Source organism: Heteronotia binoei, chromosome 18 (genome assembly GCF_032191835.1).
Source record: "Heteronotia binoei isolate CCM8104 ecotype False Entrance Well chromosome 18, APGP_CSIRO_Hbin_v1, whole genome shotgun sequence".
Taxonomy (NCBI): Eukaryota; Metazoa; Chordata; class Lepidosauria; order Squamata; family Gekkonidae; genus Heteronotia; species Heteronotia binoei.
In genome coordinates, this window is record NC_083240.1 from 24,429,194 (window position 1) to 24,454,601 (window position 25,408).

A 25,408-nucleotide genomic window follows, 5' to 3' on the forward strand; every position below is an offset into this window, starting at 1 on the left:
AGAGGTTCCATTTATTCCTCAGACCAAATAGCTGTCAATAAGAAGAATTGCAGATTTATACCCCACCTGTCTCTCTGAATCAGAGACTCAGAGCAGCTTACAATCTCCTATATCTTCTCCCTCCACAACAGCCACCCTGTGAGGCGGGTGGGGCTGCGAGGGCTCTCACAGCAGCTGCCCTTTCAAGGACAATCTCCGCCAGAGCTATGGCTGAACCAAGGCCATTCCAGCAGATGCAAGTGGAGGAGTGGGGAATCAAACCAGGTTCTTCCAGATAAGAGTCCGCACACTTAACCACTACACCAAACCATACTTTCATAGGTGATAACTCAACTTAAAAAAAAAAAAAAAGCTAACAAGGGAACACCACTACATCTTGTGGTCGTGAGTTCCACAAGCTAATGATGTGAGGACTCTCTTTTGTCCTTCCTGGATCTTCTGACTTTCGACTTCATTGGATGACCCTGAGTTCTGGTATGACTGAACAAGACAAAAAAAAAATCTCTTGCCCCACTTCCTCCACCCCATTCATAATTTCCTAACCCTCTCTCATGTCACTCCTGAATCATTTTCCCTCTTAAACCGAAATGCCCTGCCTCTTTACACCGTCACTGAAAGGAAAATGTACCAATTTCTTGTAGCAACCAAGAGGGGAAAGTGGTGACGCAAGGGCCTGGGACTCAGCATCCGTTTGTCATGTCTGGGTGCCACCTGAATCGGAGAGGTGAGGGAAACCACAGCATGGCTTTCCCTGCAGCTCTGCCTCAAGAGCATTTCCTGGCTTGCAAAAGGCTAGAGATTTAGCTGGGGGATCCCCATTGAATCCTCTTGATCTCAACACAGGGGAAAGCAGAAACCCCCTTCTCCCTGGATCACTTGCCAGTTAGACTTGTGGGAAAGTCCTCACCCCCTCCAAAACAACGTCATAAGCGGCTTTCCCCCCAAAGGGATGATTGTTTTCAGATGCCCACAGGAACTACACGTGGCTTTGGGGGATTCGGTGTTTTGAAAAACTCCTGCCCAAATACCCTCCTAAAATGTTGCCAGATCAGGGTTGGGAAATACATAGAGATTTGGGGGATGAAGACAGGGGAGGATGGGGTTTGGGGACGGGAGGGACCTCAGCAAGGTATGTTGCCATGCAGCATGTTGCCATGGAGGCTTCATGGCAGCCATTTTCTCCAGGGGAACTGATCTCTGTTGTCTGGAGATCATTTGTAATAGTGGGAGATTGTACTTCAGGCCCCACCTGGAGGTTAGCAACCCTAGATACATGGAAGGATGTCAGAAGAGTCTTGGCTGGATCAGTTTGTCCTACGCCAGCAGCCTGTTTCTGACAGTGGATAGGCAAAGGCCCGAAAAGGAAACCCACAAGCCGGATAGAAAGACAACAGTCTTCCCCTGATAGCTGCTCCCAGTATCTGGCCTTTCAGAGAACAGACCAGTAGGCAAAACCAGAAACCCTTCTTCACACAAATCTATAATTAACAAGTGGAACTCATTGCCACAGGATGTGGTGATGGCCACCGTCTCTGAGGCTTTTGAAAAAGTTGTTTCAGCCACATTTCCTGGGGACAAGCAGAATTTCAATGTTCAGGGGCAGCGTGTGCCTGAAAACCAGAAGCTGGGCACCACAACAACCAGGGTGAGGTGTGGCTCTTCTGCCCTGTTCATGAGGCAGCTGCATGGGAGGAAGCAGAAATGACTTGGCTAACTGCTGGCGGGGGTTTCTCCGACAGCGAAACAAAATGACGCAACAGATTCACTTCCTGTTTGGAGTTTGGAGATGGCCTGTTGCGAAGACACTGTTTATCCTCCCACACCATGGATCAGAGTCACACCGATGAACTCGGAACCCTGGATCACCCCCTGATGGGAAGCTTTAAGTCACCGGAGTGCAAGAGGCCATGGGAAAAGAGTCCAGAATAAATAAAAATCCACAGTTTATTTCAGAGGGGCAGAAGCTGCATCTACATTACGCATGTAAACTGGTTTAACCACTCCAGCTACCAGCACAGAACCTTTGGAACTGTGGTTCTTTGAGTGGGCTACTGAGAAGCCCTTTGAGGTTGGGTTGTGGCTTAGTGATAGAATATCTACTTTACATGCAGAATTCAGCTTCAGTCCCCTGATATCTCCAGTTAAAAGGATCAGGTAAGAGGAGACATTAAAAGTCTTGACCTGTGACCTTGGAGGGCTGCTGCCAGTCTGAGCAGGCAGTACTGACCTTGACTGATCAATGACTCGACTTGGGATAAGCTAGTTTAATATGTACAAGTGTTCAGCCAGAGTAAAAAAAATGCTTAATTGTGGCAAGGAACTCTAGGTGACGTTTTGCCACAGTAGCTTTCTTTTTGGAAAATAATTTTTGGAAGCAAACCCTACAACTCTATCTAATCTGCCCTTCTTTCCAGGAGCTCAGGGGAGCATACACAGCTCCCCTCCCCTTCATGTTAATCTTCACAACATCCCAGTCAGCTTTGTTGCAATGTGAGGATTTAAAGAAGAAAAAGTTGGTTTTTATACCCCGCTTTTCACTGCCTGAAGGAGCTGCAAAGCAGTTTACAATCGCCTCCCCCTCCTCTCCCCACCTCAGACACCCTGAGAGATAGGTGTATCTGAGAGAGCTCTGAAAGAGCTGTGACTTGCCCAAGGTTGCCCAGCAGGTTTCATACGGGAGAGTGGGGAATCAACTTGGTTCTCCGCTGCTCTCAACCTGGTTTTTCCAGTCCTAGTCTCATGCTCTACCCACTACAGCAGGTTGCCTCATCCTGTATACAGCTAAGCATGATCCAGAAAATTAGGAAGGGTTAAAGAATGTCCATGTTTATCTCTGACCTGTAGGTACTGTGCCCCCCCCCTCCGCTGCCCCTCATCAGCTCATTTCCTCCCCCAGGCAGTGAGGATCATTATGGGTTTGATGGAGATAGATTTTATGCTGTAGATTCTGCTGGGTTTCGTTATTTCCAAATCACTGGATCCCCTCCCTTTAGAATCACCCTGACTCATCTCCTACTTTTAAAAAGCGACTCAGTCTAATATTTTCAATGATGTTTTGCAACCAGATACAGTCCTGACGTCAACTGCTTTGAGCTTAATGCTGTTAACCGATTGAAGATTATTTTGTACCAAAAAGGAGAGGGTAAAATATTTTAATTGACAGAGCGTACAGATGTATCCTGAGCTTACTCTAGCTTTGAGCCTCACTCCCCACCACCATCTCCAAAGATAAAATAGGGGTTGGGATGGAAGGGGCTAGATTGCATTTAGCTTCACAGAGTGAAACAGAATGTGATCGCGTGAGGGTGTCAAGCTACTGAGAATCTCTTACCACTCTTCTGGAAAGCCAGCATGGCGTAGTGGTTAGAATTCTCAACTGGGATCTGGGAGGTTCAGGTTCGAATCCCCGCTTGTGCCATGGAGGCTCACAGGGTGACCTTGGGCCAGTCACACACTCTCAGCCTAATCTACCTCGCAGGATTGTTGTGAGAATCCAATGAAGGAGAGGAGAGAATGATGTAAGGTGTTTTGGGTTCCCATTGGAGAGAAAGGTGGAAAATAAATAGATGATATAGAAAGAAAGAAAGAAAGAAAGAAAGAAAGAAAGAAAGAAAGAAAGAAAGAAAGATAGATAGATAGATAGATAGATAGATAGATAGATAGATAGATAGATAGATAGATAGATAGATAGATAGATAGATAGATAGATAGATAGATAAGGTGAGCCACAGCTACTCAGAAGTTCCAGGATATTTTGAAGAAGATAAAAGATTTATATTCTGCCCTATACTCTGAATCTCAGAGTCACAGAGCGGTCGCAATCTTCTTTACCTTGCCCCCCCCCCACAACAAACTATGTGAAATAGGTGGTGCTGAGAGAGCTCTTACAGCAGCTGCCCTTTCAAGGACAACTCCTACAAGAGAGTTATGGCTGACCCAAGGCCATTCCAGCAGCTGCAAGTGGAGAATCAAACCTGGTTCTCCCAGATAAGAGTTCACGCACTTAACCACTACAGCAAAATCCACCCTGCACACGCTTTGGGATCAGCGTTTCACACATTCCCTGATGCAGCAGTAACACTTGTGGGCCCCTTGTTAGGCTGCCCTGCTAAGCATTTATCAAAAACGTTAATGTATTTCCCACCCATCCTTCAGCCACTCCAGTTAAAGATCAATCCCCAAATCCTGTAGTTTCTTGGGGAGTCATGCCCAGAGATGCCCTCCATATAAAGATTTTTTTTAGTCGATTAATCCTCTGCCTTTTAATCTCCAGTCAATCCACTGTATTCAACTGACTGTTCATATTACCAAAAACCTCCAGTTCAGGAGCCTTTTAAAAGATATTGATGGAAATGGGAAGTGACTTAGAATTTAATAAACAAAAGCTCCTCGCAAGAAGGAAAGACTGGCTGGAATGTCTCCTCTGTCCGTTCCAAACGGCAATGATTCATCAGAACTAAAACAGCCTTCCCAAGGTCACAAGGCCACCGATTCAGATCTGCCATCACAGATTAATCAACTCAAATTCAAGTTGATTAATCTGCCCATAAAACCCCATTCAAGCCTGCAGCTCCGACTCCTCACAGTCCTTCAGACAGCCAAAATTGGGAGGCAGCCCCGATTCCACAGCTTAGCAAATTTGGAGCTTCAGAATCTCCAACTGCAAAATATCCTTTCCTTTTGGGTTGCCTTATTATCCTGCCAAAATATTGGTGGTTTCGCTCCAAAATATCAGCTGTGTTTTGCTCCAAAGCTTAGTGTGGGCTGCAGACACAGCTCTGGAAGAGGATACCCCTAGCTCATGTGTCTCTGCTTTGGAAAAAGGGCCACATGCAAAGATTTGCTTCTCTGCAGCATTCCTTTTTTGTCCTTGAATGCTCTGCTTATGCCCTGGTGTCAAATAGCACCTCTTCAAACACCCCAGGCTTCCAGCTTCCAAGAGGTTGCTAGCACCTAGCAGGTAGCACTGGACTTCCCTCCATCCCTAGGAAAACGAGGGGTGAACCAAGTGATTGCTAGTACCTAGCAGGTAGCACTGGACTTCCCTCCATCCCTAGGAAAACGAGGGGTGAACCAAGTGATGGCCATGGGGGACCATCTAACCCCAAAACATAAACCCAGCAGGGCATCTCTCCTGCCATATGGAGTGGCCAGGTGTGGGGAGACAGACAGCCTGCAATAGATGTCAAAGAGAAGCAGTCGGGTATTGTCAGATCTTCCTGGACTCTGGTGGCCCGCACTGGTATAGGCTTTGCCATTAGCAGCCCCTACTATGTTCCCTCTCATCTTCCAATCTGAGAGGAGCAGGGCCTTAGCTTAATGGCGAGAGCGTCAGCCTGGCACACAGGAGGTCCCAGGTTCAGTCCTAGGCATCTCCATTAAAACGGACCAGGCAGCAGCTGATGGGAAAGAGGCTACAGAGTTGACACCTCTGCCCTTGATACTGACCCATCAAGTTTGACGTTGTCTACACTAACTGGCACTAGACTCAAAAGGAGCCTGAATAGCCCAGAGGAGCTGCAGCTTGACAGAGCCTGGAGGCTAAGCAGGGTTGACCGTGGTTAACATTTGGATGGGAGACCAAGGAGGAAGACTGGGGTGGCCATGCAGAGGAAGGCTTGCCGACCTCTGCCCAGCTATTTGGACAGGGCTGTGGTTTGGTGGAAGAGCCTCTGTTTTGCTTGCAGAAGGTCCCAAGTTCAATCCCTGGAATCTCCAGCTAAAAGGACCAGGTAGTAGGTGATGGGAAAGACCTTCACCTGAGACTCTGGGCAGCCATTCTCTGTCTCAGTAGAGGATACTGACTTTGATGGAGCCAGGATCTGATTAAGCATAAGGCAGCTTCAGGTGTTTCTATCTGAGAGGTCTTTCCCAACATGAACGGGAGATGCCTGAGCCTGAGATGGAAGCCATCTGCATGTAAAGCTAAACCTGAAACACTGAGGCGGGTTGCCTTCTTATATGCCTATGAATAGTCCTGCTCATGGATTTGGATCCACAGTACAGTGGGATGATTCAACGAAGCAAGAAGCTGCCTTATATCAAGTCAGACCCTGTGGTCTACCTCACCCAGCATGGTCTCCTCTGACTGGTGGTAGCTCTCCAAGATGGCGAAAGGTCTTTTGCAAGCATCTTCTATTTGCCCTTTAAGTGGACATGCCAGGTTCTGAACCTTGGACTTCTGCTAGCCACACACCCTGCTACAGAGCAGGGGTTGGGCATCAGCAAGAGACACACAAGGCCCCCCGTTCATTATCGAGAGCGCATCAAAGGCTGCTCTCTGTTTAGCCAGCGGCAGTGCCAACGGCTGTGTTTTGTCAAGTCCAAGCCGGTATTATCCATTAAACTCACTACAATCTCTTCTGATCAGTGTGATTCTCTGCAGATCCTTCCCAGCCCTGCTCCCTGAGGTCATTTTACCGGTGATTCCAGCAACTGAACCACAGACTTTCTGCATATGGGGAATTCCATACCACGGAGGGTGGGTGGGTATCAAACGTTACAGTGGCCGGTTTTTGTTTTTTTGAAAAATGCATTCATTTATACATTTTTGGAAGGAGTGCAGTGGGCTTCTTCAGACACACATACAAAAAGAAATAACACATTTTGGTAAAGAAAGAAACCACAGTCCAGGAAGCGCTGAGAATGCAAAGGGTAACTGTGTGCATTTGCAAGCCAGAATCAGGGTGGGGGGACCCCCCACAACCATCTTCGCCCTTTAAAACCACCTTGGCTCCCATCATTTCCTTGAGGAAACTTTTGTCAAAAATTCTGCAGCGGAAGGAGGAGGAGGCAGGCAGGCAGCCCTGTCTTTCTAAACAGCTGGCCCCCTGCTTCTGATTCACCACAATGCAGTAGCTTTGCTGATTTCCATTTCCTTCAGTCACGCAGGTACGGGGGTGGGGGGTGGGGAGGGAGAATCAGCCATGCTTCCCATTGTCTGGAGCCTGCCTTTGTGCATGCTGGCTAGCGAAGTGAGAAGGAACTCTAGAAGGAGGAACGGAGTCAGCCAGCTTGCAGCTGCTCCGCATGCAGGTATTCAATATGACTCAGCCTGCACCGCTGGCTCCCTAGGTCTCTCGGGCTGCAAAAGATTCGCAACCCAGCAGGAAGCTTTGTGGGGACCCACACAAAGGGCTCTCCCCCCTTCCCTCTGATCCTCCCATGCCAGGTAGAGGCTGCATTGGGCTTTGGCTGCTACACAAATGCACCAAGACCCGCAGCTTGTGCAAAAAGAGATCTTATACTTTGGAGAGGAGGGGGGTTTTGCAATCGGCCCACGTGCTTTCTCAGTACTGCTGGGAGTTGCCTCTGGCACTTTTGAAAGGAGAGTGCAGACAATAGATATTTTAAAAAGTATCAAAGGGTGGGAGCTGGCTGAAGGCACCTCAGCCGACCTTGGGACCGTCCTGCTTTGTTGTGCATGCAACATGCCTTCCGAGGAAGCAAACCAACATTGTGATCCGAGAGAGAATCCTGCCGGCTCTTGCCTGCCCTCCCCCAACTTGCAAGGGGCAGAGGGCCCCCGCTGATCCTTCCCACCAGAGGCAGAGAGAGAGAAGCAGGCTGTGCGGGGAGTGAAGCTGTGTGCCAGATGTGCAGATGTTCAGCCCAAGGCTTTCAGCATTCTGATTACGCTGTACTCCCCCCCCTCCCCTTCTTTGGAGCTGGGAGGGGAATACCAAGTGGCGATGACATCATCCAGGGGCCACCCCATTACATCACCCTTGCGGAACTTCCCTGCTCAAACTCTAGCGGGAGGGAAGCAGCCAATCAGGGAGCAACCTGAGTTAACCCTTGGGCTGCTGCTTCCCCTCTGCTGGGCTCCTGCCTTTGCTGCACTCAAAAAACAGAAGCAGCAGCCAAGCGCCTTGCAGACCCAGGCACAAAAGCTGCAGCTGAGACAATCGACTGGGATGGGGGGGGGGCAGGCACTGTTCCCCTGCAGAGAACGTAGAAACAGCTGCTTTATCAAGAAATGAACATGGTCTCCTCATATTGGCAGCAGAGGGAAGCCTGCCCAAGCACTGAAAAGGAAGGGAGGTGTCACATGGGACCAGCAAACTGGGATGAGATCACCAGAGCTTCTCACGCCATATTTACAGGTAGTGCAGCCAGATGTCTGCAGCAGTGCACAAGCAGGGAGTGATGCAGGCAGCCCACCCCTATGATCAATGTTCCCTCTAAGCTGCAGAGTCTTGTGAGCAAAAATTCTACTTTGTGAGCTACTGGCATTAAAGCTGTGAGCTGATGCATCAATTAGTGTGCTCTGGGGTCATCCTTCCTGAGCTAAGACGAAAAGGTGTGAGACGGAGGCTAAAAATCTGTGAGCTAGCTCACGCTAACTCAGCTTATTGGGAACACTGCCCACGATTTCCCCCAGAGCTGCCTTGGAACATGGAGGTTCATGCACAGGAAGTAGAGTTGCCAGGTCTGACTCAAGAAATAAATGGGTTCTTTGGGAGTGGAGCCAGGAGACTTTGGGGGTGGAGGCAGGAGCAAAGGTGTGGCAAGCATGATTGAACTCCAAAGGGAGTTCTGGCCATCACTTTTAAAGGGACAGCACACCTTTTAAATGTCTTCTCTCCATTTGGAAATAATGAAGGATAGGGGCACCTTCTTTTGGGGCTCACAGAATTGGATCCCCTGGTTCAATCTTTTGGAAACTTGGGGTGGGGAGGGGGTTGAGAAGCACCAGATGCTATGCTTAAAATTTGGTGCCTCTTCCTCAAAAAACAGCCTCCCCCAGAGGCCCAGATACTACTAATAATATAATAATAATATTAATAAGTTTTTATTTATACTCCGCCCTCCCTGCCGAAGCAGGCTCAGGGCGGCTCACAGATCAATTCTTCATTAAACCTATGGAAACTGGTCTCCATAGGATATAACAGAGTGCCTAGCAGACATTTCCCTTCTCGCCCACATATTCTGATAACCCTGAAGCAGGGGGAGGGTCTCCAAACCAGGGGATCCCCTGCCCCCACCTGGGGATTGGCAATTCTAATAGGAAGGCTCCCGTTTTTCTCCAGTTGCCGACTAGGGAAAGGCTCTGGGATTGCAGCTGTAAGCACGGTGGGAGCTGACCTCCCTTTATGGTGACCCCCCAAACTCCACTTCTTCTTCTCTGTGGGTGCACCTCCCTCTCTTTCCTATGGGAGTGAGCACCAGTGATCAAAACATGGCATATCGCTGACATCTCCAATGTATTCGATTTGCTGTCAACGCCTCTGCATTCACTTAGCAGGGCTACCAAAACAGTGAGTAAAGGAACTCCAGAACCACCATACGGGGTCCAAACAACACCTGGCTAAGCAATCTGTCTCTATTTCTTTATTAAACAATTATCCTCTGCCTTTCCTTGTGGTTCAGGTTGTCTGGCAGCCACAAGCCCGGCATCCTGCAGGAATTGTTACGAATATTTTTATGTATCTATTTAATGTATGTCCCTCTTTTCCCCTCAATGGGGGCCCAAAACATTTGACATTGTGCTCCTCACTGACATTTTTTTTTCTCACACCAACCCTCTGAGGTAGGTTAGATCTCCAAGTGTTTGACTGAGCCCAAAGGAGATTCAAACCTGGGTCTCCCAGCTATTGGTCCAATACTCTAAGCCAGGGATGTCAAACTCATTTGTTATGAGGGCCAGATCTGACATAAATGAGACCTTGTTGGGCCAGGCCATGTGTGTCATAAAATGCCAGGTAGCAGAGACATAAATTTTATAAAACGCACAAACACAATTAAATGGTTTTTAAAAAAAATTAAAATAAAACATGCTTAAAACGTTAGCACTCATTGGTCTTAAGGGTGCTTTCTTTGTATCCCTCCTGTACAATCCAAGGACCTGGGAAAAGGATGCTCTGTCTCATTCCTTCCTTTCCCAAGGGACCAATAGAAGAAAGAGAGGCTTGGCTCAGTAGCTCTGCTGTGCAACTGAGAGAGTCTGGCAAAGCGGGCTGTGATGCAAAAGGAAGCAAGAGAGAGGGAGAAGGAAGCAGATGACAGCCAGTTATTCAGGGCCTGGACCGCGTGTTTGACACCCCTGCTCTAAGCACTCGACCAAGTGGGCCAGGTCAGTTTCCAGCTCTGGTACTCAGAAGAATCCCCTATCTGGATAAGGAGGCTGTGAGATCTACTGCTGTGCCAAAGGACCATGTTGTTCGTCATTGCAGCATCTTGTGGTGGGGAGTTCCACTAGTTAGTCCCAGGGTGTTTTCGCACGACAACTGTCTGCAAGTAGATTTTGCCATTCTTACACAATAAAAATCCAGTTGCAAAGTGCACTATTTAGTGTGTGTGAATGTCCCCAGAGCACAAAAGAGCAAGAACCCAGTAACACTTTGAAGACGGACAAGATTTGTGGCAGGGTATGAGCTGTCATGAGTCACTGCTCACTTCTTCAGGTAAAGGTATCTAAAGAAGTGAGCACTGATAAATGAAAGCTCCTACCCTGCCACAAATTTTGTTAGTTTTTAAGATACTACTGGACTCTTGCTCTTTTCTACTCCCAAGTCGGCAACTGAAGAAGCAGGAATTCAGCAGTTCCCAAATGGCAACCTACAAAAGAATTTTGCTTCAAATCCTTTCTCAACACCTTCCTTTCCTGAAGCCTGTGGCTTTTTTCCTATCGCCCCATGGAAATGGAGAAGAAACCACTGAAATGACAGTAATTTGCTCTGCGCTACCCTTTCCTGATGCTACCCTGATGCAGCGAAAGACAGAAGGCAAAAGAAGAAGGAGACGGCAAAAGATGAGATGGCTGGACAGCGCTACTGATGTCGCTAACGTGAATTTGAGTGGACTTCAGAGGATGGTGGAAGACAGGAGGGCCTGGCGTGGCTTGGTCCATGGGGTCGCAAAGAGTCGGAGTCGACTGTGCAACACCCTTTCCCTTCTGCCCTTCCTCTTCCTCTCTGTTCCATGGCCAAAACACAACCTGTAATAACTTTGGGGCAGGGCCCCGTCATCTCCCCCCCACCCACCCCCATCCACCAAAGTTTCTCTTCCAAAAGAGTCATCAACAGCATAACAACCCTACAAGATGGTCCAATTCTCAACACTCCACCCAGCATTCTACATAGCAAATCTGGCACTGGGCAGAAAGGACAACGAAGGGTGAACCTCACTTGCATTCGTAAGCAGGTCTCTGCTGTCGGGCTGGCAAGGTAATCATCAATTAAAGAACTCCCGACTCCCTGCCAACAAAAAAGCTTCCATGGAGGACGAGGCCAGGAGGTCTCTGCGGCTGGGAAGAGGCAAGAGTTTTTGAAGGGAACTGAAAATGGTTTTGCTTCCTGCTGCTGTCTTTTGCGACGCTTTCGCTTTGAGTCCAGCTGGTGCTGCAGGTTTTCAGAACAACAAGCACCCACCAAACCTATTTGAGACAAAGTGGAATGTAGCCCTTGGACGCTGATTTTTTTTTTTTTTTTTACAGCACCAAAGTCCAGAGATTCTAAAGAGGCATCAGTAGGGTTTGGGGGATGAAGATGCAAAGAAGATGATTTGATAGAGCCCTGGCTGCCTATCATGTGTCTGTTCGCTTTCTGATAATCTCTGGTCAAACAGGTTTTATAGGGTTTTGGGGGGCTGTTTTTGCAAACCCTACAAAACCTGTTGAGGGCAAAAGAAATAAAGAGATGAGCGTCTACATCTCAGGCAGCAATGTCTCTTTCGTGACACTTCAGTTTTGTTACCAGGCATCTCTAGTCCATCCCACCCTGGATAGCCCAGGCTAGCCCGATCTCATTAGATCTTGGAAGCTAAGCAGGGTCGGTTCTCCCTTGTATTTGGATGGGAGACCACCAAGGAAGTCCAGGGTAGTTCTGCAGAGGCAGACAAAGGCAAGCCAACTCTGAACATCTCTTGCCTTGAAAACCCAACAGGGTCATTATAAATTGGATGGCTTGATGGCAAAAAGTGAAATAAAATAAAATCCAAGCCCAAAATAACAGACTTGGGCCAAGCATGGAATTGAGGAAGAAAAAAAAAAGTGTTGGTTTTCATATCCCTGCTTTTCACTACCTGAAGGCGTCTCAGGGCAGCTTACAATCGCCTTCCCTTCCTCTCCCCACAACAGATAGCCTGTGAGGCACGTGGAGCTGAGAGAGCTCTGAGAGAACTGCTCTTGAAAGAACCGCTCTGAGAGAACTGTGACTGACCCAAGGTCACCCAGCTGGCAATCAAACCTGGTTCTCCAGATTACAGTCTGCCACTTTTAATCTTACACCACACTGCTCTCAGTACTGGGAAGGGGGCTGGCTTATATGCTACCCCAATCACAGCTGACACCCCACCTCTCACCTCTCACCACTCTAGTTAACTGACCCACTAGAACCTCCATGTCCAGAAGCAGTATACCCTTGAATACCAGATACTGGGAACAAACAGAAGAAAGGCTGTCTTCCTGTCCCAACCGTCAGGTTCCTATTGGGGCACCCAGCTGGCCACTGTTAGAAATGGGATGCTGAATCCACCGAGGGCTGCTCTTGTGGTGTGTTTCTCATGCTTAACTTCATCCCCCCTGAGGACAATCCGGGAGCTGAATTTCTCCCAGACTGTTCCAATGCTGGCTGAGACTTACTTGACTCCTGCAAGCAGGAAAGGGCTACTCCTGAGCGTGGAGGTCAACTTCTTAGCCGGGATCGCCTCCTTGCCACCTGCCCGCTGGCCGCCCCGAATGCAGGGCCTACGGCACAGCCTCCTCAACCTCACCATGACGGGCCTGGACCCAGTGCAGACCTCGAAGGGCTCCAGCTCTCTTCTCTAACTTCACAGCCCCAAGAGAGGAATTGCCTGAGCGAGGCCCAGACCGACCGTTTCCTGTCGGCTGCTCGCTCTGCTCTGCAACTCAGGCCTCCGCCAGCCTGCCCATCCCCCAGGCAGGAAGCTGCTTTGTAATCACAACGGGACACACACACACATGGCACTTCCTCTGTGACCGCCCCTCTGCACATCATTGGCCCTGGCTGATTTGTCCCCCAGGAGTCACGCAAGCTAGCTTTGTGCTCTGGGTCTGCGCAGAGATCAGCGCCAGCAGCTCTCACAATGGAAGGGCCGGAGAGCGCATCCTCCCATGGCCGAGACTAGAGCATGAGCATCTTCCTTGGGGCGGTGTGCACTCCCTGAGGTTTCCCCACCCTATCCCAGAGCAAGCCTGCAATTTCAGCCTCTGGACACAGAAGCACGATGCTTCAATTGTAGGACCCTTTGACATCACGAGCGCACGACCGCAGCAGGATGCTTCCCGCAGCATTGCAGGCGCACCAGCGTATCTCTGCTGTAACTTAAGCCAGCCCCTTCTCCATCCACTTAGTGTGGGCGAGAGAAAGCAGAGACTCCCTGCATCAACAGAGAGGAAGCTCGCGGTCCAAACAATCAGGGTTGGGCCTTCGGAGCCAGCTCCGTGCTGGACGTGCAGGGACAGCGTGGCTGAGAGGGAGCAGAATCTCCCCGCTCTTCCAATTAGCTCAAGCGTTGTTTATAATCCCAGGGCCAAAAGTGCGGAGGGGGGTGGGGGAACACAGCATAATCACAAAGAAGAGGTGCTGCAGAGCGTGTCTCCAGCACATCTGGAGAATGCCTTCGTTCCCAGCTGAGCTGTAAGTTCCAGGTGGATCGGGCAAACGAGCCAAGCCTGATGCTTCCCAACACCCTCAGGAGCTTCTGGCTTGGCTTGCTTGCACAAGTCGGCCGTAATTGCTGCATGTTACAGTGAACAATTCCCCAACACCGCCCCTCAATATTGGTCCTATTTTGAGACATTCAAGGAAGCGCAAGTAATGCGCAACGTTTCATTTAAGATTCTATGCCTTCCTGTTGCAGAAAGGGCTTTCCCCAATTATGAGAACACACTAGAACTCAATTAACAGGTCACCATCACTTAGCTGAATGGATTAACCTACAAGGCAGCCCGTTCATTTGGAAGGGGCACAACTCTCCTTTGGACCTTACTAGCTCAATACTGGAGTAAGAAAATGCTACCTTCAATTCAACAGTGGTGGACTAAAACTTGGGAGATAGCTGCTATGGACAAATTAGCGATACAAATCCATATAGCTGAAGCCTCTACAAGAGAAAACAATTTTATAGAAAAATGGTATCCTTTTTTTGATTATGTTAGTAATAATAAAGAACTACTGACTGTAATTCCACAAAAGTATATTACCTTTTCTTAGTATTGATATTTTGTAGTAAATTGAATTCCCCATGATAGATGTGTTTAAGCTATATGACAACTCTTGAGGTACTAATTATTTTAATAATTTTTGAGTTACTTTGAAAATGTAGTTATTGACTACTTGAATTACTGTAGCTATGTGTTCTCTTATGGTTTTAATTTTTTTTTTTTTTAAAAAAAACTCTGCTTCAGACCACATTGCAAGGTTTTCCTGTGACCAGATCCCATTCTGACCTTTGGGAACAGTGTGGTTTCAGTTCCTCACAGGAATTTGGAGCCATGCAGAAGTGACACTCAGGAAGTGTCTTTCCAATGGAAGCTTTATGGAGTACAAGCACGGTTGTCAGCTCAGCCTCAGGGCTTTTTTGTAGCAGGAACTCCTTTGCATATTAGGCCCCACCCCCTGATGTAGCCAATCCTCCAAGAGCCTACAGGGCTCTTCATACAGGGCCTACTGTAAGCTCCAGGAGGATTGGCTACATCAGGGGGCGTGGCCTAATAGGCAAAGGAGCTCCTACTACAAAAAAAGCCCTGCTGAGGCTTGAGAAATTCCCAGAGATTTAAGGGAACAGCATGCGAGGCGGGTGGAATCTGGGGAAGGGAGAAAGCTCATCGGAGCTCTGATGCCATAAACTCTGCCTTCCCAAGCTCCAGGTTCTTCTCTGTAGTCTGGGAGCAGCTGTAAATTTGGCATTATGCCAGGCCCTATCTGGAAGTTGGTAACCCTTGGTGCAAGTCACATGGGCACCGTGATGCCCCCCTCCCCAATATGATTCAGAGAGTGAGATCGGGTAAGATCCAAGCAGAGGCCACAGGCCAAAGTCACCATGTGACCCAAAGCCACTGCCCACTGGTGTGCGGCACCCTCCCTCTCCACTTCCAGGTTAAGGCTAAATCAGCTGTGTTGTGAACATGCCAAAGAACCTCAGATGAAGTCGGCAGTAGCCACGGGGGTAGTCTGAAAGAGCCCCAACTGCTTTCAGCAAAAATGTACTTTCCCCTCTCCCGCTTGAAAGCAAGCTCTGAAAAGCTGATGATGCAGTTAGAACAAGGGGAGGAAAGCCAGCTGTCAAAACAGCATCTATTGGCTCCAGTGCTCTCTCTAAGCTGTGGAGTCTTGTGAGCAAAAAATTCTACTTTGTGAGCTACTGGCACTGAAGTGAGCAATTTGGCTACAGCATAAATGAGTTTGCTCTGGGGCCATTTTTCCTGAGCTAAGACAAAAATATGTGAGTCAGAGGCTAAAATACTGTGAGCTAGCTCACACTAACTCAGCTTAGAGGGAACACTGGGCTCGTGCCAGTAGTGTCACCAATACAATTTCCTCCTCCAAAGTGTGGACAAGTTTTCCCACAATTCCTTTAAAAGAATGTCTCACCTGTTTCAAAAACAGGTGAAAGAGAGGCATCTGGATGCAAAGATGCACACGAGATCCTTTAAAAGACTTGGGTTTGGGGTTTTTTGGAAAGGTGGGAGGCTGACCTGATGTACAAAGAACATGCACATCTGCATCTGTAATCCAGCGATTGAACAGCTGGAATGTATGCCTGCAACATGAATTACAAATTCTAAGACAACATTGCACCAGGGGCTCAGAACCCACTGTGCCCATTTTTAAAAACATTTTGTCCAGAGTTTTTTTGGTAGGAAAAAGTCCAGCAGGAACTCTTTTGCATACTAAGTCACACCCCCCACATCACCATTGTTTCACACAGCACTTTTTTGTAGAAAAAGCCCAGCGGGACCTCATTTGCATATTAGGCCACACCCCGATACCAACCCAACTGGAACAGTTCCTGCTCAAAAAAGCCCTGGTTTTGTCCATCTTCACACCAGCAGGACTCGGAAACAATCACACGGGAACACTGGAAGACCTTTAATCTAAATTTTAAAAGGATTAGACAATTACACAGCAGAAGATAGATTTCTTGGCAACTAAGAAACCTGTTCACTAAATGGAGCCTCCACGTTCAGTGACAGTCTATCTCTGATTACCCAGCGCTGGGAAGGCAACAAAAGGGCTTCGTATCCCATTGATATCCTTTATTAGAGGCATCTGGCTGACCACTGCTGGAAACAGGATACTGAGCTAGACGGACCTTTTGCCTGATCCAAGCAGACTCTTCTGATGTTCCTATGCTAGACTGTTGTGATATTTCTAACTTTAGGCTAGAAATAAGGACACTGCCCCATCTAGCTCAATACACCAGCCAGGCACCCCATCCTCCCCCTGGCCATCTCAGACAGCCCCTACCTGAAGCAATCGGCATGCCAGTCGGCGTTCAAGGCCTGCAAGTATTGACCATCGTAGATGCTGTTGCTGCAACTGGCGCATATTGGCAGGTCACTTCCTGGAGGGCACAAAAAGAACAGAGGGGGGGGGGGGAGGTCAGTACCAGTTCTGCTTGGGCAGCCAAGTCAGCAAGGTCTGCATGGCCACAAACCTGGGTGCAAATTCCCAGGAACATACTGGGCAGTTAGAACTTCCGGGGGGGGGGCTCTTGTCTGCCCCACATGCTGCCCCATCCCCCCAGAGCTGCCCTTTTCTTTGAACTAGCATTCAGAAGCTTCCTAACGGGATGAAAGAATGAACAGCTTTATAAACATGCGGGGCAATTTCTGCCACCGTTCTTAATAATCTCAGTTGTTGCTCACACAAAGCCATGGCCATTCTGCTTCCAGTCATGATGAAAGAGCAATTGGAGTCTTGTGAGCAAAAATCCTACTTTGTGAGCTACTGGCATTAAAGTTGTGAGCTACTGCTTAAATTAGTTTGCTCTGGGGCCATTTTTCCTGAGCTGAGACAAAAATGTGTGAGCTGGAAGCTAAGAAATTGTGAGCTAGCTCACATTAACTCAGCTTAGAGGGAACACTGGGGGTGACCCTCCCCCCCTCCCCTCTGTAGGGTGGAAATCAGAGTGCCCACCCTTTCAGAGGGAACAGCAAACCCAGTCGGTCATGGGTGCCCTGAGGCCAGGAAAGCCAAGTTCCTCTGCCCTCTTTTCCCCTGGCTGGTGGTAACGGATCAATTCTTGCTTTATATAACAAATGGCGCTGTCCCTTGATTTCGCTGCCAGACCCAGGGGAAACAGGGCAGGGAAACAAGGGGAAGAGCGGAGTATATTTACTTGGTTACCTTGGAGCAGATGAATGACAGAGATCAAAGCAACCCCAGCTTAAACCCCCAAACCTATCTGGACCCCGGAGTGCTGATTGTGATGCAAACAGGGTGCTTCGGAGAATGTCATTCATTAACCCCAGCAAGCCTCACTTTTGTTGCTCCCATGCGGCCCACTCAGCCCAAAAGGACTCAAATCGAAAAGGACTAGAAGCCTGATAGGATGGGTCCTAGGAGCGACTTTGAAAAACTTGCTCCCCTGCCCAGCTCTTTTTTAATGCTGGCAGCTCCATCTATCAGTTGCGCAGAGCTCGAGCTCTTGGATCGTCATCTCCTGTTTTGCTTTACTGTAATTTTATACTGATTCGAGGGACTCTTTCGTTAGCCCTCTTTCACACCAAGTTTAAAGGCCTTGCAGACAAGCAGCTAGTGCTCTTATCTGACCGGAACTGGTCCTATCTCTAATCAAACAGTTGGGTATCTCCTAGCTGCCATATGGCTCTGGAAACTGATCTGTCAATCATTCTGGACGATTTCCTTTTTTCTTCTTTCTTTAAAGTCCATGATGGTACATTCATGTTGCTGTCGTCTGAACCCGGTTATGTAACTTGCCGTAAATGCCTAAGGAAGGTTTCTGAACCCAGAGTCTTCAGAAGAAACCCCTGAACCCGAGGGCTCAAGCCCTAGCCAATCTGACCTCCCACACTTCCCTGGTTCCTTTTCCGGGCGTCCCTCGTGCTTAGAAAGAGCCGGAGGAGGAGGAAGGAGGGCAGGACCTTGGACAGCTCCCAGCGGGCTTCTCCCACGCCGGCGGAGGCAGACCGGGAGCCGGCAGCGGGAAAGAAACCCTCCGGCCTACCTAGGGCCCCAGCTGCTGCGCGGCTAGTCCCTGGTGAGGAAAGGCGCTCTGCACGTGTTCAGGGGAGGACGCGCTGCCTTCTCGGTGAGGGCGCCGGCAATGGAACCTGGCGAGCCGGCACTCCACTAAGAAGGGACCGGGCGGGCGGGCAGCTAAGGCTTTCGCAGCCAGAGAGGAGGGGTGGGGAGGAATGCCTTGTCCGCGGCCCCCTTCCTCGCTTGCGACGCGTCAAGGGCAAGCACACCGCCGGTCTGCCCAGTCCCCAAGTCCTCCTCTCCGCGCGCCCGCCTGTGCGGAGCAGACGCGCCCGCGTGGGCCAGGGGCGTGCAATGCAGCAGACGCCGGCCGGCCGGCACGGCTCCTGGCGGGGCTCAAGGTCACGCGATGGAAGCGGAGGGAAGGGGGGTCCAGCCGGGGGTGGGAGAAGCGCGTGCACAGAGCGGGCAGGACAGTTGCACTCCTCGCCCCGGGAGAGGAGGAGGAGGATCTGGGGCGAGGAGGGGGGGAGGGGGCAAGGGGGGCCCACCTTCGTCCTCTCCCATGGGCTCGTCCCTCCAGGTGCAGCAGAGCAGCATCAACCTCATGCAGCCGCCCCGCCTGGCCCCGTCGGGCAGCAGCAGCAGCAGCAGCGGCGGCGTCTCCTTTTGCCGGGCTCGGCGGCGGCGAAAGGGGCAGGGCTGCGCCGGCTGCGGACTCGCCCAGGCCGACTGCGCGGCGGCAGCCCTGGGAAAATGGGGCGGGGGGAGAGAGGGAGAGGGAGAGAGGCGGGCCCAGAGCGAGACCCCCGCCCCGCCTCCTGCTCAGCCAACTGGCGACGCCGAGCCGAGCGAGCCAGGCCTGGCCGAGCGGAGCCGAGCCCAGCGGCGCGTCTGGGGGCGGTACGGAGCGCAGGCACGTCGCCAGCCGGGCTTCGGGGCTCCCCCCAGCGCTCAGCCGCGGGAGCGTCTTCTTGCAAGAGGAGAGGAGAAGAGAGGAGCGCTCCGCCCCCAGCACGTGCAGGAAGCCCGCCTTTCGCCACTGCTCCTCGGATCCTGGAGAACTTGGGCCAGCCCAGCGGAGAGCCAGTTTGGTGTGGTGGTTAAGTGCGCGGACTCTTATCCGGGAGAACCGGGTTTGATTCCCCTCTCCTCCACTTGCACCTGCTGGAGTGGCCTTGGGTAAGCCAGAGTTCTAACACGAGTTGTCCTTGAAAGGCAGTGCCGGATTAAACCCTGTGGAGGCCCCTAGGCAGTCAAAATCTTGGCCCCCTTGCAAATCAACTCAGAGTTGGAGCCCCTGCGGCCCCCACTGCAGCCTGCAGGCACTTCCCCCAAAGCCCCTTTGACAAAGCTGTCGGAGAGAGCCAGACACTGGATTTCAAGGACAGCTCCTGTGAGAGCTATGGCTGACCCAAGGCCATGCTAGCAGGTGCAAGTGGGGAATCAAACCTGGTTCTCCCAGATAAGAGTCTGCACTTAACAACCACACCAAACTGGCTCTCCGCTGGGCTGGCCCAAGTTCTCCAGGATCCGAGGAGCAGTGGCGAAAGGCGGGCTTCCTGCACGTGCTGGGGGCGGAGCGCTCCTCTCCTCTCCTCTTGCAAGAAGACGCTCCCGCGGCCACACCAGACAAGTTGGGCAAAGAGCAGCTCATTTGCGGGCTGCGAATGGAGGCTAGGAGGGCTGCAAGTGGCAGGGAGGGGAGCCGGTCCAGGGCCCCTAAAGGCATGGGAGCCCATAGGCCAGTGCCTACTTTGCCTAATTGTTAATACGTCCCTGTTGAAAGGGCAGCTGGTGTGAGAGCCCTCGCAGCCCCACCCACCTCACAGGGTGTCTGTTGTGGGGGGAGAAAATATAGAAGATTGTAAGCCACTCTGAGTCTCTGATTCAGAGAGAAGGGCGGGCATAAATCTGCAGTCTTTACGAAACAGCCGCATAGAATAAACATCAGATGTTTGAGAGCCGCAAGACATGAACGTCAGATGTTGGAGAGAAGGAAGGGAAGACAAGCAGGCAGACAAATAGATGTGGGTGGGAGGGAGGGAGAGGTGGAAAGAAAGCAATTTTAACTTTAGATGCATTCTCCAAGCCACTGGATGGCTTAGCTGGGAGAAGTGATTTATACAAGAAATGCCTCTTCTCCAAGCTGGAGCAGTGGGGGCTTTAAGACCACCCAATGTGTATGAAAGAGCCACATGTGGCTCCTGAGCCACAGTTTGGCGACCCCTGGTCCAGCAGCTTGCCTTCTCTCCACTCCAGCTGTCAGGGAGGCCACTGTGATGGGCAGGGCTTTTTCTGTAGCAGGAACTCCTTTGCATCTTAGGCCACACACCCTTGATGTAGCCAATCTTCCAAGAGCCTACAATAGGGCCTGTAATAACAGCCTTGTAAGCTCCAGGAGGATTGCTACAAAAAAAGTCCTGGTGATGTGTAACCTCTGGCAGCTGCAAAACTGACAGCTCTGTCTTGCAATGATTACTCTGCAGCAGCCTCCCCCCCCCCTTCTGTAGCTGCTCAGTGGGGCACAGATGTAGCCACCTTCTTTGTTTCCACAGGGGTTGCCCCCTTCCTTGGTGGGGCTTCAAAGAAATGACTGTGGCCAGAATCAGAGCCTTCTATATCTTTGGGGCTGCTGGCTTATCTCTGACTCTTTGGAGGGAACAAGTGCAGCATAAATATTTGAAATGAAATGTTTCGAATAACATTAAAGGGAATATTCACTATCTGCGGCAGAAATGCACCTGTCTGTGCAGAGTGAAGTTCAGCAGCTATAACCTGCTTCGAGTGAACACCTTTCTCAAATCGATAACACCCCCTTAAGCTACCCCTTTCTCTTTTTAAGCTGCTAGAGTAGTAGGAAAGGGATTTTAATGAATGAGATCGCAGGTGTGATAAGGGAAAAATTCGTCCAGACTCAGAGGGAAGCTTGGTGGGCAGAGGTGGTGGTGGGGATCATGATCGTGGTGTCTAGTGCTGACAATGAGCATATGCAGAGTGCTTTTCTCCCACCGCAAGCACCCAAAGTCTGTCCCACCCATATACCTGGAGCCCCCTTTTAGGCAGGCTGGAATGCCCCATATCCAGGGCTAGGGATTAAATGGGGAATTGATCCTTCTCTAATTTGTATTACAGAGCAGTAAGCCCACAAGCTATTTCGACTGATCTGGCATCATTGAATTTGCACAAGGTTGTAGATCTTTGTCTGTGAATTAAAAAATGAAGTGTTCCTAAACCATGCAACAGAAAGTCTGATTTTTGCATGTGCCTGCCCATGCTAACACAGTGAGAGTTGCAGAAAATAGTTGCTGACGGTCTGTAGCACTTGCTCTCGATTACAGTTCCAGTAGCTTGAGATTCTTGTTGGCCCTTTTCTGCCAGGTCTGGTAAATGTGGTACTCTGACCCTTTATGTGGTTGGTTGCTCAGCAAGCAAATCGGTTTGAGATGAATGTCAGGATTGGAGCAATGGCTGCTGATGTCACGGAAGCACTGAGAGGCTCTATATAGGAGGCAAAGGAGTGCGATACTGTTCAGGGTGGGGGTGGTTTAGAGTTGATATATGCCCTGTTTTTGCTTTCAGCCTGTAAACAGTACTGCTCACATTCGTATGTGCAAAGTGGTTCAGGAGGAGGAATGGAACAGGAAGACTCTCAGAGGTGTTGTGATTTTCATGTAGATGGTTCACAGCCAGCGGGGTTTCCCTCTTTTATGCCATTTTCAAACTCTTTTATCTGCAGAGGTACCCATTCCCCACTTTGATCTCATATCGAAAAAGAGCCTGAGCAGATTCTTCTCTGCTCTGATTTCTAGAGTGGAAGTTCAGTCGACTTTCATGCAAAGTCTCTCCTCGTTTACTTTTTCTGCTCTTGTTCCCTGTAATAGCCCAGCCTGTGACCAAGCACTGTCAGCTACCCCCCAGGGCTCTGCCCACTCTCCCTTACTGCCCTGAATCCCCTGCCAAACGTATTTCATGGTGCCACCCACCTCTCTCTCTCTTTCTCTGCCCTTCCTCCAAGTGCTTTGGAGACAAAGGGCTTACCTCCACTAAGCCCTCATCCTCAACTGAAACACATCCTTTGAGTAAAGAGGTGTAACCCTGTCACTTCATTGTAGCCAAATGAAACAGGAGCTTGGTAGCACCTAAAAAGCAGCATAGCCACGTGTATCTGATAGGGTTGCCAACCTCCAGGTGGGGCCTGAAGATCTCCTGGAATTATAACCGATTTCCAGATATCAGTTCCCCTGTAGAAACTGGAAGATGGTTATATCCTGCTGAGTTTCCTCCCCAAACTCCACCCTTCCCAGGTGCCCCCTTCCAAATTTCCAGATAGTTCCCAACCTGGAGTTGGCAACCCTACCTGCTATGCTTAACTTGCACATCTCTGTTACTTTTGCCTCTTCTTTGATGTCCTTTTCTTAGTTGTGCCCTCCCACTGTTGACCTGTAAACTGCTCAGCTGTTTAGGGTGGGAGCCAGTCATTCCTCCCCACCATCAAATACATTTGTTTGGTTTCCTCCAAGGATCTCGCAAGAGCATAGATCATTTCCCTTTCCTCAGGCTGAAAGAAAGAGGGATTGTCCTACGGTCAACCAACAAGCTTTCATGACAGTGTGGGGATCTTAACCCAGGTCCCCAGATTCTAGACTAAAGGTGGCCAAACTGTAGCATGGAAGCCACATGTGGCTCTTTTACACTTATTATGTGGCTCTCGAACAAGCCCCCCCCCCACCCGCCAGCTTTTAAAGAGAGAAGGCATTTCTCTCTTTAAATAATTTCCCCAAGCCAACTCAACTAGAGGCTTGGAGAATTCATTTAAAGTTGCTTTCTTCCCACCTCTCCCTCCCCCCTCCAATTTGCTTCCCTTCCTCCCTGTCTTGCAGCTGTCAAACATCTGACATTTATGTTTATGTTAAGCAAGTTTGGCCACCCCTGTTCTAGTCCAACATACTTTATATGCATGTGTGTTTCTAAAGCTCCATATGCATTGATGGGGTAAAACTATTAGTCGTCAGAGAAGAATAGCACGTTCAATGGACTTTGTCTCTCTCCTGCAGGAGATGCGGAAGTGTTCATCAAGGTCCACGTGTAATCATACAGGCAGTCCAAAATGAAGGAGCAGCTGTGCCATAAGACCTGTTCAATTGCTCACCTCCACCTGAGGTTTGAACTGACACTCCCCCCCCCCTTCCGATTTGACTAAACAGTCTTATTAGTTCCTTCAAGCTGCCCAAGAGCTGAGCTTGCCGAGACTGAAGCGGAATGCTTGTGCCTGCATCTCTGCTCCTTTGCCAGCTGCTTACTGTGGCAGAAAGCCGGAGCTGCCTTGCAAAGTGCTTTGCTTTGCTCTGGCTTGGGCTGCCCTTGGACTTCCTTGGGAGGTCTGTGCTGCTAGCTCTTCAAGACTGCAGCTGTGCTGTAAAAGCAAGATACTCTTTGCTAAACCTGAGGTGCTAAATATCATGGGACAGTGTTCTTGTGGGTGGACCAGAGTCATTCTGGTTGCTGAAACGTGTACAGTGCATTCCATACAAAGAAGAGAGAAATGAAGACCTTTCCCAGATAAGCTGGAGTCGTATCAGTTAACTACAGTGCCTAAGCTGTGAAATGGGAAGCTCCAGATTCAAATCTCCCCTTTGCCACAGACTCACAAAATGGCCTTAGGTAAACCACTCAGCTTCCCCCGCCCCCCGCCACATAAGGAGAACAATTCTGGCCTGCCTTGGAGGGCTAGTGTCAGGATTAAGATCTTTGAATGGCTTTGAACATTCACAAGCACTACATAAACTCCAGTCTTTTTAAAATATTTAATTACAACTCAGCTCTTTCTTTCCTGTGCAGCTGTACTGAGTGTGCAGAATAAAACTGCAGTCAGAGGCCTGGTCTGCATCACATCTCAAAGGGTGTTCTGAATCTAGTCATTATGTTTCCAGGATCATTCAAACCCCAAATATGGTACAGTGGTTATAGAGGGGGCCTAAGATCTGAGGGATGCAGGTTCTAATCCTCAGTCTGCCATGGAAACTTGCCGGATGACCTTGGTGCAGTTGCAGACTCAAGAACCAAAAAAATTAGCTGTCAACCAATATAGGGCCAATTGCTAAGAACTATAGACTACACAAAGCATAGGGGGAAAAAAGAGAATGTATTTAATTACCAAATTCTATCCTATGGCCAATAAAAATTGTACACTAATTTATTCTTGATTTTTAGTTATTAGTGTATTATTTTTATTGGCCATGGGATAGAATTTGATAATTAAATACATTCTATTTTTTTTCCTTTTTATAGAACTCCCTTTGTAGGACCAGAAGCAATGGGTTGAAATTAAATCAAGAGTTTCCAGCTCAACATTAAGAACTTCCTGACCGTTAGAGCAGTTCCTCAGTGGAACAGGCTTCCTCAGGAGGTGGGCTCTCCTTCCTTGGAAGTTTTTAAACAGAGGCTAGATGGCTATCTGACAGCAATGAGGATCCTGTGAATTCAGGGGGAGGTATCTGTGAGTTTCCTGCATTGTGCAGGGGGTTGGACTAGATGACCCTCGTGGTCCCTTCCAACTCTATGATTCTAACTCCATTCTTGGTCCTATATCAACTTGTATATTGTATATACTATTGTATCATGAGCCTTTATGTACAGACACTGATAATTAAAGGCCTATTTGAGCCAAAATGCATCAGGTTACAATAGTTCCCGTATGTATGCATTGTATTTTTATGATGTAATGAGGCTACAATTGGGCTCATAAATGTTTTTAACCATTTGATAACAAATACATGTATTTTGGGATAATATTTAGATTTTAAATATTTACATTATATATTGTATATTTAGATTGTAGTAATTGGCCCTATATTGGTCAACAACTAACATTTTTGGTTCTTGATTCAAATTTTGGGTTAAGACCTCCCTCCCCTTTCTTTTTTCTTTCTTGCAGCTCCAGACTCAACAATTGTGAGGTTAAAATGGATGAGAGGAAAATGATGTAAACCGCTCATGGGTGCCCCCTTTGGAGGAAAAGTAGGGTGTAAATGAAGTAAATAAATATTTGGGAGCAGTTCTCTGGCATCAAAATGATACTGCATGGTTAACAGGGGCAGAGGTCAATTTCAGTAAGACCACAAAATGGAAATATCCTCTGCACAAGCTCAGAGGCACTTCAGCGTATGATTTCTTCGCATGCTTTAGGGCATCCGAACCAGGTTGTGGGTCAGGCTGGACTTCCTCATACCTGCAGGCCTTTGTGCAAGGTCAGCTCCCAAGAAAACAGATGGGCA

The 25,408-nt window shown here is 49.2% G+C and overlaps 1 protein-coding gene across 2 annotated transcripts in view; it reads right to left on the bottom strand.

Moving 5' to 3' along the window:
* Window positions 1-18,869, bottom strand: part of LIMK1 (LIM domain kinase 1) — a 34,339-nt gene extending 15,470 nt beyond the window's left edge. The window contains exons 1-2 of one of the 2 annotated variants that reach the window (XM_060259371.1): window positions 18,683-18,869; window positions 16,434-16,530 (exon numbers count right to left, since the gene is read on the bottom strand). In XM_060259371.1, coding sequence (XP_060115354.1) covers window positions 16,434-16,530; window positions 18,683-18,740 — 155 coding nt within the window. In that variant the 5' untranslated portion in view covers window positions 18,741-18,869. Of the gene's footprint in view, window positions 1-12,583; window positions 12,777-16,433; window positions 16,531-18,682 lie in introns of those variants that run through there. The other variant, XM_060259372.1, reaches the window with a different exon arrangement.
* Window positions 18,870-25,408: the final 6,539 nt, after the last annotated feature.